General features: G+C 40.7%; 2 protein-coding genes across 2 annotated transcripts in view; both read left to right on the plus strand.

The window, feature by feature from the left end:
• LOC149179769 (protein REVEILLE 8-like) overlaps nt 1-18535 on the plus strand; it is a 318742-nt gene that overhangs the window by 219511 nt on the left and 80696 nt on the right. The gene's annotated exons all lie outside the window — the stretch shown is intronic.
• On the plus strand, nt 10844-12043 carry LOC149179770 (uncharacterized). Its single transcript, XM_089418053.1, has 2 exons — nt 10844-11667; nt 11792-12043. Exons 1-2 carry the CDS (start codon nt 10924-10926, stop codon nt 11984-11986), a joined length of 939 nt encoding a protein of 312 aa, XP_089274179.1. The 5' UTR covers nt 10844-10923; the 3' UTR covers nt 11987-12043.

Genomic DNA, 18535 nt, shown 5'->3' on the forward strand with positions numbered 1-18535 from the left:
TCTGCTGCAATGGTTTTTTCAAGATGCCATGATCTTCTTCTTGTTATAAAGATGTCAAGGTCAAAGATTTTCCTTTAAAGGTATTGCAAGTTTCATTTATGTCGAGGTCTTCTTAATGCTCTACACAAGGTGATAATCATACTACAAAGAATTCGAACTTGATTCTTCTTTAATAGTCATAATTTGTAGGCTGTTACAAGCCTTGACAAAGACTGATATATAATTATGATTATGACTCTTTGATTAGGGCTTCATCAACCAGTGAAATAAACCTTTCAGATAGACTCAATATGCTTGTCAAAAACAAAGATTCTTCTTTCAAGGTCAACTTCTATGTTGAGAATTTAATAGGGCAATGATTATGATTAATTCTCTTTACTTGATAACTGCTTGTGATGTTCTTTTACTTATTAGCTTTGTTACTTATTATTATATTTGTGAATCATCAAACAACTACCAAAACAAGAAGAACAAGAACACAAAATATAGGCTGCAAGCCAGGGCCAAAACCTCTCCACTTGAGAGGAAAACCCACAAATCTCTTCTCTTCCTTATAGATTCTTCAATTGACGAATTCCAAGACCTTAAGACTGACTTCAGAACCCTCCAAGACCAAGACCAACCTCTTTGGATGATGTGCTAACCCTGATCCTGTCAAACCCAGTCAAATCTCTTCCAATAACACTTCTTCGACCTCCAGCTACAAAAATTTCGGCCTCCACTGCAGATTTGAAATTTTGGCCCCCAACAATTGCTGCTGCGACACGTATGACCTTCAATATGTCTTTTGAGCCCTCCTTTGACCTTCACTTGAATTTCCCTCACTTCAAGAGCATGAAGATTACCTTTGGTGACCTTCGTTTGACCTACTTGTCTCCTTTTCTCCAAGATCGAACTTGAAGATAGAAACCCTAGGCCTTGTTGTAGAAAGCCTAGTTCTCATTAGCACGTGTAAGAGAAAATAGGATAAACAAAAGATCCTCTTCGTCTTCTTCCTCCTCCGCTGCCTTCTCCTTCCTCTTCCTTTGCTAGAATGAGTGGTGAGTGAATGTGCTTCAAGTAGGACGAGTCCTCTTCTATTTATAGGCTTCTTCAAGGGTGGACATGGCTCTTCCTTTAGGCCGACTTGCCAGCTGCTAGACCAACTTTGTCTTGGAGGGTATTTGAACATTTTTTAAGAGAAAAATAATTTTCTTTAGAAGTTACAATGTGCCTGATGGGGTTTTCAACTTATGACAATGACTCTTTTGACTTCTTGACCTAGGACAAACCCTGGAAGCACTCAATGGGTGCTTGAATTATAAAATAAAAGACCTTGAGCATGAAACCCATGCTCCAAAATAATAATAATAATAATAATTTTCTTTCATTTTATAATTTACAAGAATCAAAAATACATTTCATACTTATGAAGACCGAACCTAGTTACACATTTTTTAACATTCTATACCACTATTAGGTCTCGACCTTATAAATATTTGTGCACAAATTTCTTGTTTTAGAATGGCACAACTCGTGGGAGAAAGACGCTGCTACAAGCTTTAGTAATGGATTATAAGATACTCGGAATTTTCTGAAGATGATCTCAGCCTTTTTGGGTATCTGTAGATTCTGATTAGTCCTTCCAAATGAGCTTAAGAATTTATTTATATGGTTCCCTTTGCAAATAAACTCATCGTTGGCTACAAGGACCACCTCTAGTCCTTAAGAGACATCTCAAAACTGTAATTCGTTTACTTCAATAACATTGCACAAAACTTCATGAATTTCAGATTCTTGAGAAAAATTCAGACCTTATTTTTTTATGCATAGGACTTCGATCTCTTGTTAATTTTAGATAACAATTGTATGTTCTATGCTAGCAACAATTACTTCAATGTCCCTTTATTAGCCCAATGATAATTTCCAATAGCAATCACACTAACCATTCACATTGACAGTAACTGTAGATAGAACATAAACACTAAAAAGAAAAAGACAAGCCAAAACAAGAGACCAAAATTTTGGCTAATTCTAGGGACAAACCCCACAAGGGAAAAACCCTTAATCCTTCTTCTTATCAAATATCAATTGTTCAACAAAGAGAGAATCCAATAATGTACAATGCAAAGTCAAATTTGACTTGACAATAAAGTGATCCAATACCATTGTCCAAAATAACCCTATCAAATTTGCAATTTTGCCCTTAGGCAACAACAATCAAATTCTGCCCAACAAAAAATTCAATAATAGTTAAAGTTTGTTCAAAATATTCCAAAACAACTCAGTCAAAGTAGAGAGGAACTCAACCTCTCTTGCTAGTCAAAGTGAGCCCAAAAAGTCAACAAATCAACAGTGAAACTCTGTGAACTTGAAGTCCACCTTGCAGTCAAACATCCCAAAATTCCTCGGTTCCTGTGCTAGTCAATGCGTCCTAGTCAAATAGAGTAAAACCCTCCAAAATCGCAATCTAGTCAAAAGATCCTCGGTCAACATTAGTCAAACCTCAGTTGAAACAAAAAAGTCAATGCAGTGAAAGGAGCCTCGTGAAATCCGCACGTGTGAGAGAAAGACAGTTGCCTGCAATTTGTATGACCCAATTAGGTGAGGAGAGAGGAGATATGATGAGTGATGGTGATGCCAAATGAGGTTTGAGGTCACTCTTATTTATATGTGTTGGAGGAGGGTCAATTTGTCCAACTTGACCCAAAGCTGACCTTGTCAAATTGCACGTGTGGGCTTGACTTCAAAAACATATTTCTCCTTGTTCAATTTTAGTGAATCTCAGGTCGATTTTGGTCCTCTCGAAAAGAGGAATTCAATGCAATAATTATCTCCATCAAATGAGCTGTGCAAAGTGGAATTTGGCCTGGCCTTAGTTGCACTATTTAACACTCCCTTTCAACTAGGGAGAATTCCACCTACCAAAATCTAATCGTCGATCATCATGACATCTTGTCATCATGTACCGTCTCTGCATCTCATCTCATCTTTGCTGAAGATTGATATAGATAATAAGAAGTATTTCGAGAGTTAGTCACAAGACCTTGCCACTCTCCACTGACAAAAGTTAGTCCATATAATGAGGGATAGAACCCCAATCAGACTTGATCTTGAATGATCAAGTTGTTGAACATCATGTATCCTAAACATAGGGACTACGATAGTACACAATGCGTCCATTTGTAGTGCTATGGTCCCTAACCACTTTTCCCAACTCATTGGCCAAATGAGAGGTACTTCCCAAGAGTCCCATACTGTAAGGGTAAGATGTATGTTGGGGCATCCCTAGGAGAAGGTGAACCACTCATTCTGTGCATATATCATTAGCCATAGGGGAAGGTGAACTACTCACCCTATGCTCACATATATCATCATGGGGTATCACAGGGGAAGGTGAACCACTCACCCTATGGTCGCACATAGCTCCAAGAAGTACACCCCAGGCCCCAAGGAGCTCCCAGAGCTCAATGTCCAACTCCAACGGGACCTTCATGGAGGGTCCTCCCACAACTCCAAGTCTTTTTCGGAAGGTTAAGATCTTGAATTTCCCCAAGGGTTTTGTGAGGATGTCAACAACCTACTCATCTTTCCTAACTTGTTGGAGCCTTATTGCTCCCCATTGTATCATATCCTTGTGAAAATTCCTACACTCTGGCAGAACCCCTATTACAGCAAATCTGAATCTACTTGACCTAATTTTTAAATTACATTCATCAAGTTATTCTTCTGAATACTGAAGCAAATTACTTCTGCAACCTACACTAATTAAATACTTGATCTCATGAAACAGAAAAGAAAGCAAAGAACAAGATACATAGGACACACTTATTTTTGGACACAATAGTCCTCAGAAAAACCCAATGCGGGAAAACCGGTGCAACAACTTGGAGGGTTTATTATTATGCAGGAGAAATATCTGAATACAAATCTAGGATGCTCAGCTAGCAATCCTTTACAGAGAAAATACTGGCGGAAAATCTGAGTGAGTTTTACCTCACTTCAACCGACAGAATTTCAGTTGATCTGACACAAGACTAGCTAACCCCAACTTTTTCTGCGTTAGCCCTACATCACCTTCTCTGCCCTTTGCGTTAGCGCTCCCGGCTGTTCCAGCAGTTCTCGACAGTTTCGGTTGTTCTCACAATTTTGGATTTTGCGTGACAGGCAACTTTTCTGTGTCAGATCTCCCGGCTATTGCGCTGCCTTTGTGTCATCTTTCTCGGCTGTTCTAGCAGTTCCCAGCAGTTTTGGCAGTGCCGACAGTTCTAGATTCTGTGTGACAAACAACTTTTATGCGTCAACTCTCCCGGCTACTGCACTGCCTCTTTGCAAGCTCTCTCCGCCTCTATGTTTTGTATTTTCCGGAAAGTCCTCTCGGATTCTTTCTGGCCCTCAACTACAAGTTCTCCCCAATCGATTTTCCTCCTGAGAACTTCTCACCTCAGAAAATCAATTTCCTCAATCTCTGTGTGTGTTTCTAAATGAACCCCAAGCCTCCATTTTATACTCTTTTTGTTGAGTCTTCAACGATCGAGATTAAGTCTCTAATCAACGGCTAAGATTAAAACATGACTTGATCCGCCTTCTAGACAATTTCACCCATATTTTGATTAATACCCATTAATATTTTCATTTCCTAAGTTTAGACTTAGGAATCCCATTAAAAATATTAATTATTTTAATAAAATACAATCTAGGTGAAATTTCACCAAATGGTTCTAGGTTCTTTAGAACTCATGCGCCTTAGCCTCTCCACCAATTTTCAAGGCTAGAGCACTTCCGATGCTACCAAAAACGAACACTCCCTCTTAGCAAGGAAAGTGCTCTAGCAACAATGTTCACCTGCATGCTGCTTTGTTTCTAAAGCACCTCCTTTCTGCATTGTTGTTGCCACCAACATTGTGTTGTTGCTGCTACTGTATTGCTGCCCATGACACTTCCATTGCCACTGTTGCATCTGTACTACAACTGCCTCTCAAATGCTACATCTTCTATGCTGCTAGCACTGCCATTGTTAACACTGCATCTGTACTGCAACTCAGTTGCTGAGAGAAGCGACTGAAAAAATCCAAAATTAGTTGAACTTAAATGTGTTCAACATAATACAATGAATGTTGGAATCCGTCAGTTGTTGATTCTGACCTTTTGAATCTTCTGCGATGTTGTTGCTTACTCCTGCACTGTGCCAATTGCACTGCTACCAACCTTGCTCTGCGCTGATCAGTGTCTGGTCCCAAGCTACTGCATTTGTCCTCCAAACAATCCACTGCATCATTTGACACTAAGTCCATCTCGCTACTGCTGAATCTTGGGCTCTCGTAGCAAGGAATTAATCCGAGAGGTGGACTCCTCAAGGATCCTGCCCACATGTAGTCCTCCTGACTACAACTCAATATCACCCCATCTCCCGCTTGGATATGCATGGGCACTCATGGCAAACTCATCCTTGTCCATCTTTGCTGAAGTAGCCTTAGGATCATGTTTTTCATCCTTGTTCTTTTTCTTCAAAGGACACTAGAATGCATAGGGGCCCATCTCGCCACATTTGAAACATTTCACCTTCGAAATGTCCTTTCACTTTTGCTTCTGTTGTCCCTTTGATGCTAGAGTTGTGCTTTCCTCCTCCTTCGTCTTTGTGCCACTCCCACTGCTACCATTGAGGTTGACCTTCACTGGGTCCCTCCTTAACTCCTCCTTTTGAAGAGTCGCCCACATCTCCTCCCATGAAGGTAGTCTTTCCCTGCCCAATATGCTTTGGACGAAAACTTGCCATTCATCTGAAGACGTTGGCCTCTAGTGTCTTGAAGACGTTGAAGATAGAGGTTCACCCCTTCTCCTTTCTGCATCAAAGTCCGTTGCAACTTTTGCTCCAAATACATCTTCTGCTGTTCGAAAGAGCCTTCATATAGAGAAGACAAGGCTTCCCACATCTCCCGGGTTGTATCCTTGCCCTGCAAGTGTGAGACCACATGATCTCAAACTCCATCGAGAATCAGACTCTTTACCTTCCCTCGCTCGATCTTGTATTTCTTCTTCTGATCGTTGTCAACAGGAATAGCCACAACACTTTTGACGTAGGCCTCAAGATTGTATTCCTCCAGAACAACTAAGATTCTGGTCTTCCATATGACATAGTTGGAGGCTTTGTCCAACCTGTCCTGATCTCTGAGCCCATGCGATGCCATCTCATCCAATTGTTGAATTGACTCCTCTAGTCACTGCTTAGCACAACTGTCCAACAAGTGAGAAATTCGAACTTTCTGGCGGAAAGTTATATGAGGAGAAAATTCCCCTAATATGTGTCTTTGTTCTTTTCTAGAGGATTTCTGCCCCGACAGAAACTACACCCTTCTAGCACTGTGCTGAGGCTTTGAATCTTAACTCCCTCTGCCTTTGCAAGCTCACAATTAGAAAATCGTACCTTTGTTGACTCACTCAGAGAGAGATTTCCTCGGATCAGCTTCCTGGCAAGGACTGCGCAATCCCTCCAAGGGGATTCGAATTGCTGCCAAGTGCAGCTTTCGGCCTTACTGTTCAACATTGGATCTGCTCTTCCTGTTTCAAAATCAACGCTCTGATACCATGTGAAAATTCCTACACTCTGAACGAACCCCTACTGTAGCAAATCTGAATCTACTTCATCTACTTGATTTTTAAATTACATTCATCCAGTTATTCTTTTGAATATTGAAGCAAATTACTTCTACAGCCTACACTAATTAAATATTTGATCTCATGAAACAGAAAACAGAGCAAAGAAAAAGATACATAGGACACACTTATTTTTGGACACAATAGTCCCCGGAAAAACCCAATGCAGGAAGACTAGTGCAACAACTCCAAGGGTTTATTATTATGCAGGAGAAATATCTGAATACAAATCTAGGATGCTCAGCTAGCAATCCTTTACAGAGAAAATACTGGCAAAAAATTTGAGTGAGTTTTACCTCACTTCACCTGGCAGAATTTTGGTTGATCCGACACAAGACTAGCTAACCCCAACTTTTTCTACGTTGGCTCTCCGTCAGCCTGTTGAAGGCCCGAAAATCGGGTCTACAACTAGGGGGATAACCACCCAGTCCGGACCTTGAAAGCAGCTCCTTTTCTGTTTGGAATAGTTGCTCCGACTAGGGGTGATGGGACTAGTTTCCCAATATGTTTATGATGGTACACTAACGGGATGATGCTTTTCTTTTTGGGTTTATGGGGTGAATGCTTTATTCTAAATCTAATCTATCTATTAACTAACATATGCAATTTTATTCTAATAAAGGAAAACATCTAACTCTAAACTATCCCGGGAGTAACGCTTTACTTATGCGATCTAAAGTAATTTCCAACAGTGGTAATAAAATTCATTCAATCACTACGAGAAAGGAATTCATTAAAAATGATTGTTTCGTATAAGAAATTAGCCAAAACAATTATGATAAACACATCGCATAACAAGTTATTCACAGACTTAGCATAAAAGAATAGTTATCACCATACAAAAGTGCAATAATGAGAACTGAACATTCAGGCTTTCATATATCAATAACTGAAAATAATTTATCACTTGGCACATAAGCAAAAAGTATTAGGAGATAAAAATGCCATTGGTAATAGGTTCTACTCATGAGCTTCAGCAATATAGATTTATCTTCAAATAATTCAATATCCACTAAGAGTACAAAAGTGCATTTCAGTAGCAAACATCAAACTCAGATATAAATAAATCTCGTTCCATTCATTTATCAAAACCTCCTCAGTGGGTGGCAAACTGCACGTTCTAAAGAATTGTTTTTGATAAAATTCTGGACCCCTCTCTAAATGCATGAGAGGGGTTTAAATACTACTCTAATGAAAATTAAAAATAAATATTACAAAAATAGATGAGGAGGTTTAAACCACCTTCCTGATTTAAAACAAAAATGAACTAAAATCAAATTAAAACTGTATCTATGCTAAATCATGTATCTGTTCTTTTAAGTTGCAAATATCCAGCATGGGCTTCAAGAGCGTTGGTTGGCCGACCTTAGATTTTAATTGTCCTGTGAATACGGAATTGGCAAGTGTTGGCGCTATCTTCTCGGCGGACGTTATGAGGCATTTCAGAGTCATCCACTGGCTATGTGGTTTTACCAGGAACTACCAGTAAGTATCCCAGTTTAACTTGCTTATCTGTTTAATTGACTCTGCCTTTTCCTCTGCCGTTTGCTTCCACCTAGTTTGAAGCTGTTGTGCCTTTGGGAGGAATCCTGGAGTGGTCTCTGATATTAAATTTGCTGTATGTAGATTTTCGTTGATGCAGTCGATGATGTTGTTTGCTGCTTCTGCTACTTCCTCCATCGCCTGCTCTGCTTCCTTGAGCTGTGCATCCCATTTCGCAAATAATATTTCTTTATGAGATTCATCGATCCTGGGCAATTCTGCTCTTTGTCCTTCCTCTGATTTCTGCCAATTCAAAAAGTCAGAAACTTTCTTAAAAACTAAATCATAATCAAGTCGTAAATCTACACCTTGATTTGTAATGTTATCACTTTTTTCGCAATGGGAATTCCATTGCGAGATCCTTTGGTAGAGTGTTTCTTCTTGTTACAAGAGTTGGTCATTGAGGGCAAGGGATTTCTATGATGAATTCTTCAATTTTAGGATCATCCTTATGCAATACTATCATGGTCTGTAATTGTTCTTCTTTATTGGCGAGACTGCTTTGATAGTTCAATTGCATTTGCTGGAAGTCCTGTTGGAGCTTTGCCAATTGTATCTCTGCTTCACGGCTGACGTTGGACCAATGTTACCGGAATCGCCCCCCCCCCGGAGGATCCAAACCCGGAACCGCGCCCCGAGCGGTTGCGTTCCGGAATCCACAGAGGAATCGCGGTTCCGTTTTCAAGGTTGCGCGGTTCCGATTTTTTTTAACGATTCCTGCCAAAACAGGTTGCGCCACCCCGGAATCGCGCTTCGGCATGCGGTTCGGGCATGGGGTGGCGCCACGCAACCTGCCCGGAAGCGCACGCCACCCGCACGCCACCCGGGCGCAACCCGAACGCAACCCGCGCAGTTCAAATTTTTTTTTTAATTTCATTTAATATCTAACTTAACTAAGCATGAGGGGGTGGGTTAGGGGTGGGTTAGGGTCACTTTAGGGTGAGTTTAGAAAAGAATAAAGCCCCCATTCTCTTCTCATTTTCTCACTTTGAGTTTATGAGAGTTGGAGAAGAGAAGAGAGGAGAGGAGAAGAGAAGAGAGGAAAGGAGAGGAGAAGAGAGGAGAGCTTGGAGGAGTGAAGAAGGAGGAGCTAGGAGAAGGAGGAGGAGCTTGGAGCAAGAGCTTGGAGGACTTCATCTACAAGAGCTAAAGAGGTAAGTTCAAACCCCAAACTCCCTTGTTTTTTTGAAAAAAAAATTGTATTTTTCTCCTCCCTCTCCTACTCTTTCCCATTGTTTCTACTTGCTCCTTTATTTACAGGTTGTCCACCACCTATATCCATATTCCAAGATGGTGTTCTTTTGGCTTCTATGTATCATTCCACTCTTGGTTTTAATGATGGCAAGGGTGAGGAATAGAGGGGAAGAGGAAGGGGATGAACTTAGTCCTAATAGTAGTGACCCAATGTATGATGAGGAGGAAGGGTTTGAAGAGGAAGGGGATGAACTTGAAGAGGACACTGAAGCACAAGATGGGAAAGGTACATCAAATCCCTTGTGGACCTATGTGACCAAACTTGAAGGGGGAAAGGGTGGTGGATCTTACAAATGGATGTGCCCTCATGATTGTCATGGAGGAAAACCATATACGGGTTCATATACCCGTCTGAGGAGGCATTTTTGTGGGGTGCTAGAGAGTGATGAAAAAAAGGGTTCTGTGGGGGTAGCCATTTGCCCAAAAATTTCAAGTGAACAAAGACAAAAATACATCAAAATAGAGATGGCTGCACAACAAAAAAACAAGAAACAAAAAACTCATTCAGAATCAAGTGCAACCTCTAAATTTGGTAGTTGCCCATCTCCTTATGGTACTTCTGCAACCTCTGGAGGTAGAAAAACAATAGCGGATTTCCTTAATGTTACTGGGAGGGATGATGTGGATGGAAAGGTAGTCCGTTTTCTTTGTGCTTGCGGTGTACCATTCAATGTGCTTCGCTCTCCCTATTGGCATGACATGGTAAAGGCCATCAATGAAGCCCCAAAAGGATACAAGGCCCCCAACTATGAGAAAGCTAGAACAGTGTTATTAGAAAGAGAAAAAGCTAAGGTTCAAAGAGCTTTGACACGTTTTACACATGAGTGGGTGGATTATGGGGTATCCATTGTATCAGATGGGTGGACAAATATTAGAAACCAACATTTGATAAATGTTCTTGGTGTTTCTTCTAAGGGTGCAGTATTTATTGCATGTCATGACTCCTCCTCCATCAGTGCAACTGCACAAAACATTGCAGATCTCCTATTGAAATCAATCAAAGATGTTGGTCCGAATAATGTGGTTCAAGTGATCACAGATAATGCAGCAAATTGTAAGGCAGCAGGAAAAATTATTGAGCGTACTCATCCACACATCTTTTGGTCTGGGTGCCTGGTTCACACATTGAACCTTTTGATGCATGATATTGTGAAACACAAAGAATGTGGGTGGATTGCTGAGGTTTACAGGAAAGGGAAGCAGCTCATTAAATTCATCACAGGGCATACAAGGGTAAACTACTTCTATGGCACTTACTCCAAGTTGCAATTGCTTAAAATTGCAAAGACAAGATTTGCTAGTTATTACCTCACCTTTAGGCGGCTAGTGAAGGTGAGACAAGCTTTAACTAATCTGGTGTGTGCTGAAACATGGGATGAAATTAACCAGTGTACAGATGGTGCTACAGCTAATGTAGTCAAGGACACTGTTCTTGACACTTACTTTTGGTCACAGGTTAAATATGTTTTGCAATTCACCAAACCAATTTATTACATGATCAAGTTTGCAGATTCAGATCGACCAGTAATTGGGGAGGTGTATGAGCAAATGGATAGCATGTTGGGGCAGATTAAAGACATTGTTGAGCCTAGAGATACCACCTTGTACAATTATATTCGTGAAGAGGTGGAAAAGCGATGGGAGATGCTAAATGTTCCATTGCATGCATTAGCATATGTTTTGACACCTAGGTACTATCATCCATCATGGCTTTCAAAACCAGCACCTGGGGGGGGAAGCAGGAAAAAACCACACCAAGATAAAGAGGTTCACGAAAAATATATGGCTGCATTGAGTAGATTAATCCCTGATAATGAGGAGGCTTCATTGGTACGGAGACAGGTGAGCAACTATACGCTCAACACTGGTCCATTTGGGAGCATGCATTCAATTGAAGATCGAGAGCATTTTTCTGCTCTTGAGTGGTGGAACATGCATGGAGGGCCTACTCCACTTCTACAGAGTTTGGCATTGCGGGTGCTATCACAGGTGGTAAACACTTCTTCTGCAGAGAGGTGTTGGAGCTCTTATTCTTTCATCCACAGTGTTAAAAGGAACAGGTTGAGTTTAGACCGGGCAGAGAGCTTGGTTTATGTTCATTACAACTTGCGATTGTTGTCCCATTACTGTGAAGATGCAAAGTCTAATAAAGACTTGGTGACTTGGGACAAGAATCCAGAGGAGTCCAATTTGGAGGATGGAGTGTTGCAACTAGAGCAATTAGAGGATGCTCTCCTGGTATGTCCATTGTGGTATGAATTTTCCAATTTTCCCTTATAAAGCATTTCTCTAATTCATGTTTTTAATTTTTTTGTTAACTAGTGTTTTTTTTTTTTTGCATGAATTTTTTGAGCGATTCTAGGATGATGATGACCGTCTTGATATGCCACCACCCCCACCCCCATCTGGTCCTAGGTTCCATGGTTCAACACCAACAGCAGGGGGTTCTTCTTCATCAGTTCCAGTGCCACGACTTACACAGGGACCATCTTCTTCATTGCCACCACGTGGAGGCACGCCATCACGTTCTATTCGTGGTGGAAGGAGGAGAGATTAGTAGATATATTCACAATCTACTTCTTTTTGTCATAGTCTATAGATTACTCATTAGACTTGTAGACTTGTGAATTTGAATTTTGAACCTTTTTGGCTTGGCGGTGACCAAGTGACATATTTTGTAAACATTATTATTTGAATTTTGGACATGACAAATGTTGACAGTTGCTCACTTGCTAGATAAATCATAATATGCTCTATGTTTTATGTTTTATAATATGCTTAAATGTTTTATGTTTTATAATATGCTTAAAAATTTGATGTATGTTTGTAATAGCTAGAATATAGATGATTGTTGTACATACTAGTAACTACAATGGAATCATGGATGCCATATCTATCTTGATTTATGCAAAAATATGCATGTTTTCATGTCTTCTACAATTAATTTGGTATTTGGGATGTTTGTTTTGAGTATAAATGCAAAAAAATATAAAAATATATATATATATAGCAGACGCTTCCGCGGACGCTTCGCTCCCTAGATTTTTGGAAAATGACGCTTCCGCGCTCCGCGCTTCCGCTTCGCGCTTCCGCTTCGCTCCCGCTTCGTGCAACATTGCGTTGGACTGCTATAGTTGTTGTTCCAAAAATAGGATCTTATCCTCCTTTTTTTTTAATAGCATTTGAACCTTAGTTGCTTTATCAATTGTTGCAGAAGCATATGCCTAAGTGATTTGAGAGAGCCTAGTTAGGTTTTCCGATGGATCGGTAGTTGGGTCTTGCCAAAGGACGTCCAAAGGTTCAGCCTCTGGAGAGAGTACAATATCTATTTTTCGTTTCTTCCTTTGTCTCCTGACAACAACCTTATGTTGCAGGCTATAAAATACATCCAGAGGAGGAATCTCCTCTATTTTCAGTACAATTTCGGACGACGGAGCAATAGGAATATGCTCTGTGTCTTGAGTATTAATAACCTCTTCTATTATCATCTTTGTGGCTGTCTCCCCTGGGTTAATCAGTGGCTCTATACTCTGTTCCTCGGTGTTGATTAGCTCATTAAAATTCTCCCACTCCTTTTCTAGATCTACTATAATTGGCTTTGTTGGCTTTGCGAGGGGAGCGGGAGTCTCGGCCTGTTTTGGGGACAAAACCTGCTGATCAGGCTTCTCTGTGGACTGAGCTATATCTTTGATTGACCCTTCACTTCTGCTGTGTTCACTCTTTGACTACTTATCGGATTTTTCAGCTGATTCCCTTTCGGACTTTGATTTAGACTTCTCTTCTCCTGAACTTCCACTTATGCTAATACTGGGAGTGGGCTCCCTTATTGGTTCAATGCGCAATTTGTCTAATGGGACATTTGCCAACCTCTATTCTCTGTAATGGTTAAACTCTTGAAGTTTTCCTTGGTCAAACTGAAGTTGTGCCATATGTAGAATCTCTCTGAGAGTGCTCTTCTGCTGAAAGACATCGTCGAAGAGATCGTCTTCTTTAGTAAACACTTTTATTTTGACCATTGTTGTAAAAAATTTTATAACATCAAAGGGATCGTACTGCCTCCCTGGGAACTTGGGTAGCTGTAAACATAACATATTATCAACGTCTTTAAAAGCATGCCCTAAATCAAATAATGCAAAAGCCCCGCAGACTACAGGGAATTGAGGCCAAATGGCCTTTTTAGAATTCTTGAGTTCTTTGCTCATTCCCCCAATACCATAGGTCTAGTAAGCTATTTCTCGGGCCATTAGTTTGTCGGGGACATACAAAGGAAGTACGTGAGGTGAAGCAATGCTCCCAAATACCCTAATGTATGTGAAAAACTCCTCCCCGAACCACCTTCCCACAGGGAGAATGTCAATTTCAGCTTCTGGGGAGAATCTTGGGGCGTCTTTGTTATATAGCATTTTATGAATAGGAAGCATCACTCCATGACAAATCTTGTAGAAATGTGGGATGAAATTGGATTCCCACAGTTCTTTGTGATAAACTTGAATAGGAAGAGGGTTCTGTACTGTCCATTTCCACCCCATGTTGGGAAAATCGGAGACAAAACAAATAGCATCCATGACATAGGCACTTAAAAAGAATGGAGGGTAAAACCTCTGAGCAAAACTTCTTTTAGTTTGATAACTTAAAATAGCAGAAGCTAAATTATCTGATAAAATTTGGGCCCAATCCATTATGGTGGCATTGGTGGCCGCATCCAATAAAGGCAACCATTCTGATGAAAACTTATTGATATCTGGCTTCCCAAATAGTCTACACAACATTGCAGCGGCAAAACAATAGGGAGAAGAGAGGGAGCCAGTGGTGTACATACCATTTTTATCCTTCTTTAATGGTTCCTCCTTCGTGGACCAGCTTTTTGTGCAGTCTGCCAAATCCTCGTTCTCTTTGGCGAATTTTTCCACAAACTGTTTGTTATAACTGGCCTGGGGTTCTGGCAAGTGATACATACGCCTCAAATTACTTGGGGTAAATGACCCCATGACCTCCTGGTTCCGTGTCTTGAATTCCCTGTTGGATATATCAGCGTGGTCTATAATCCATTTTACCATATCCGTGTAAGGGAGTATCTTTGGCCTCGCTGCAATACGGTGCAGAAACGAGCATGCAAGCTCTGTTAGTGATGCTTCGGATGACCCACGTCTATCTGTTGTAATTGTAACCTTCATAACTCTCGGGTTTTCTGCGTCTCGCAATTGGTACATGCCTTCCCAAGTAGATGTCCTTGCTTCCTTGGTACAAGTGGTGTCTGTAAATAATGGAGTCATCTCTGATTTTTCAAATGTGGGAGCTTTGCCTTTCTTTCCCATTACGCTTTGCGTGCTATTTTGCGTACTGCTCCTAAAAATTGTAAGCAGAGAACAAAGATACAATAAGGATGATGGTGAATAATGAACAATAATAAGGTGACGAGAAAGCTTTTAATTTTTTAAAATCATATCAAAGATATCACCTTACGTGAGATGGTCCTTTAAACCATATCTGAATCATTTTTAATAAATAACCATCAATGGACCGTTAAGCTAAAATTTAATGCTCATAACTCTGCATCGAACGACGGAAAGTACTGTTATTGAACTCTGAGCCCTTAGGTTTGCGATAAAGCGATTTTGTGATTTGCTTCGCAATATCGCAGATCGCGATATTGCAAAACCTATTATCTTTAACAACCATTTGTTTCATCGGGTGGCTGCGAGATGCGATTTGTGAGAAGCTTTATCGCATTTCGCAATATTTGGGCACTTTTACATTAAGTGGCGCTGCGGTATTTTTGAAATCTGTGATATGCGATGAGTTTGTAAAGCTTATGATTTCGCATTCTCGCATTCTCGCATTTTCGAAGAGTTACTTGTGTGATGCGATGCTATCACTAAAAAGCGGGTTTATTAAAGTTTTACTTAGTACTCAAGATTTTCCACTTACAAGGGTTCTCCCAACTTTTGTGGTTATATCATATATGGCACTTTTCATAAGGAGGCTCAATACTTTTAATGTTTTTAAGTGCATGAAGCGTGAAAAGGTAGGAATTCATATTGTTGGGAGTTTTGCTTTGATATCATGTTTTATTGAAAACAAAAAGGCAATCTTAAGTGCTAAGTTTTGATTTTTTGGAAGGGTCCCCATTTATTAATGTTATTGCTAACACTAATAAAAAGGGGGGTTGTTGATGGTCACAACATGGCCCTACATCACCTTCTCTGCCCATTGCGTCAGCTCTCCTGGGTATTCCGGCAGTTCCCGACAGTTCCGACAGTTCCCAGCAGTTTCGGTTGTTCCAACAGTTCCGGATTCTGCGTGACAAGCAACTTCTCTGTGTCAGCTCTCCCGGCTATTGTGCTGCCTCTGCGTTAGCTCTCTCGGCTGTTTCGACAGTTCTGGTAGTTCCCGACAGTTTCGGCAATTCCGACAATTCTAGATTCTGCATGATAGGCAGCTTTTCTGCATCAGCTCTCCCGGCTACTGTGCCGCCTCTCTGCAATCTCTCTCTGCCTCTCTGTTGTGTATTTTCCGGAAAGTCCTTCTCCCGGATTCTCTCTGCCCCTCGGCTGCAAGATCTCCCCAATCAATTTTCCTCCTGAGAAATTCTCACCTCAGAATATCGATTTGCTCAATCTCTGTGTGTGTTTCCAAATGAACCCCAAGCCTCCATTTTATACTTTCCCTGTTGAGTCTTCAACGGCCAAGATGAAGTCTCTAATCAATGGCTAAAATTAAAACATGACTTGATCCGCCTTCTAGACATTTTCACCCATATTTTGATTAATGCCCATTAATATTTTAATTTTCCTAAGGTTAGACTTGGGAACCCCATTAAAAATATTAATTATTTTAATAAAATACAATCTGGGTGGAATTTCACGAAACGGTTTATGGGTTCTTTAGAACTCATGTGCCTTAGCATCTCCACCAATTTTCAAGGCTAGAGCACTTCTGATGCTACCAAAAGCTAACAATCCCGGATAAAGTGGTACCTGATATCAATATGCTTGGAACAGTCATGGAATATAGGATTCTCTGAAAGGCAAATTCCACTCTGATTGTAGCAATAGATAACGGTGGTGTCCAGCACATACTCAAATAGCTCACTAATGAGCTTCCTCAACCAAACAGCGTCACAACAAGCCATACTAGCTGTAATATATTCGGCCTCAACAATGCTTAAAGCAACTAATTTTTGCTTCCTGCTCATCCAAGAAATTGAAGCAGATGCCAACGAGAAGCAACATCCTAGCGCGCTCTTTCTATCCACCACACTGCCAGCCTAGTGACCATCAGAATATCCATGTAGCATCAAATTCCCGACATTGTATCTCAGTCCATAGTTGATAGTGCCATGAAGATATCTTAAGAGATTCTTTGCAGCAACCAAATGTATGTGATGAGGCTCAACCATATATTGACGCAAAGTATTTCCAACAAAGCATATGTCCGGTCAAGAGTTTACCAAGAACATTAGGGCCCTCACAAGTTGTCTAGACTCAGAAGGGTTTGCCAATATGGGTCCAACAGCACATCGACATAGCTTCTTGAAGTTTAGTTCCATCGAAGTAGACACAGACTTGCATTTTACCATCCCACATCTTTCTAACAACTTCACAATGTATTTTCCTTGAGAAAGGAAAATCTCGCTTGGCTTGCTAGACCTCCAAGCCTAGGAAGTAATGCATCAATCCTAGGTCCTTCATCTCGAATTTGGAAGTCAACTCCCTCTTGCATTGATAAATGAGAGGGTCCACACCAGTCAGAAATAGATCATCAACATAAAGGACCAAAATAAGTGGCATGTCTTTTTACACCTTGAAGTATAGGTTTGGATCATCATAGCTCCTTGTAAATCCCAGCTTCATAAGATAACTATCAATTCTTTGATACCAAGCCCTAGGGGCTTTCTTTCACCCATAGAGGGCTTTCTTCAACTTGCATACATGAGTCCTTCAATCTTGTACTTCAAACCCCTGCGGTTGTTCCAAGTAGACTTCCTCCTTAAGTTAGCCATGCAAGAAGGCAGTCTTGATGTCCATTTGATGTAGGCTCCACCCTTGACTTGTAGTGAGAGCAGTTATAGATCGGATAGTGGTATATCGAGCAACTGGTGCAAATATTTCATCATAGTCCACTCCTTCCTTTTGAGAGAAGCCACGAGATATTTTTCAGCATTTCCATGAACTCCATGTTGAATTTTGTAAAGCAATTTTTTAGGTGACAATTGACTTGTCCTTAGGTCTAGCCACCACGTCCCAGACATCATTCTTCATGATCGATTCGTATTCCTCATTCATCGCATCTTTCCATACTTGGTGCTTTAGAGCTTCTTCGAACGTGCAAGTTTCAGCTTGAACAATAGTACTCATGGCAGCCAAGTACCCTTGATAGCTATTAGGTTTCTTACTTCGTGAAATGTCCCTCTTGGAGTAGTATGTCTTTCAACATCTTTGAGAGTATCTTTGAAGCATAGTGGTCTTTTCCTTGAGGTGGAGGGATCCCCAAGAGGTGGATCAATAGGATCCATTGGGCCATCAACATCGGGTGTAGGCTCATCCATCAGAGGATCTTCTTGTGATTTGGCAGCATCATCATTGTCCTTCCTTGAGATGGAGAGATGTCTGGCTTTCCCGAGGGCATTGTTTTAATCAAAGGTAACATCTCGACTTACTTCCACATCTCTTTGATTAGGTACATAGATTCTATATGCCTTTGAATTTTCATTATAGCCGACGAATATACCTTTCTTCCCAGAAGTTTCCAACTTGTTCCTTTTTTCTTTAGGCACATGAAAATACACAGGACATCCAAAGATTCTAAAATGAGAAACGTCAGGTTTCTTACTAGTGAAGACTTCCTTAGGTGCCTTGGAATCCAAAGCTTGATACGAGCTCCTATTATAAACATATAAGACAGTGTTGGCAGCATCTCCCCACAAGAAATTCGAAAGACCTTGATCATAAATCATTGCATGGGTGGCTTCCATAATTGTTCGATTCTTTCTTTCAGCAACACCATTTTGCTCAGGAGTGTATGGAACAGTTGTCTCCCTCTTAATCACAGCCTGTCTGCAAAAGTCATTGAATTCATTGGATTCATATTCGGAACAGTTGTCTCC

This window comes from Pinus tabuliformis, chromosome 3_2 (genome assembly GCF_031772625.1).
Source record: "Pinus tabuliformis cultivar Carrire ecotype Pingquan chromosome 3_2, CPIR1, whole genome shotgun sequence".
Taxonomy (NCBI): domain Eukaryota; kingdom Viridiplantae; phylum Streptophyta; class Pinopsida; order Pinales; family Pinaceae; genus Pinus; species Pinus tabuliformis.

What these genes read in the sequence shown, in the direction of transcription:
- LOC149179770 (XM_089418053.1), top strand. Translation starts at nt 10,924, where the DNA reads ATGATCAAGTTTGCAGATTCAGATCGACCAGTAATTGGGGAGGTGTAT. An exon ending in AATTAGAGGATGCTCTCCTG is followed by an intron (nt 11,668 to 11,791) that starts GTATGTCCATTG and finishes GAGCGATTCTAG; the next exon opens with GATGATGATGACCGTCTTGA.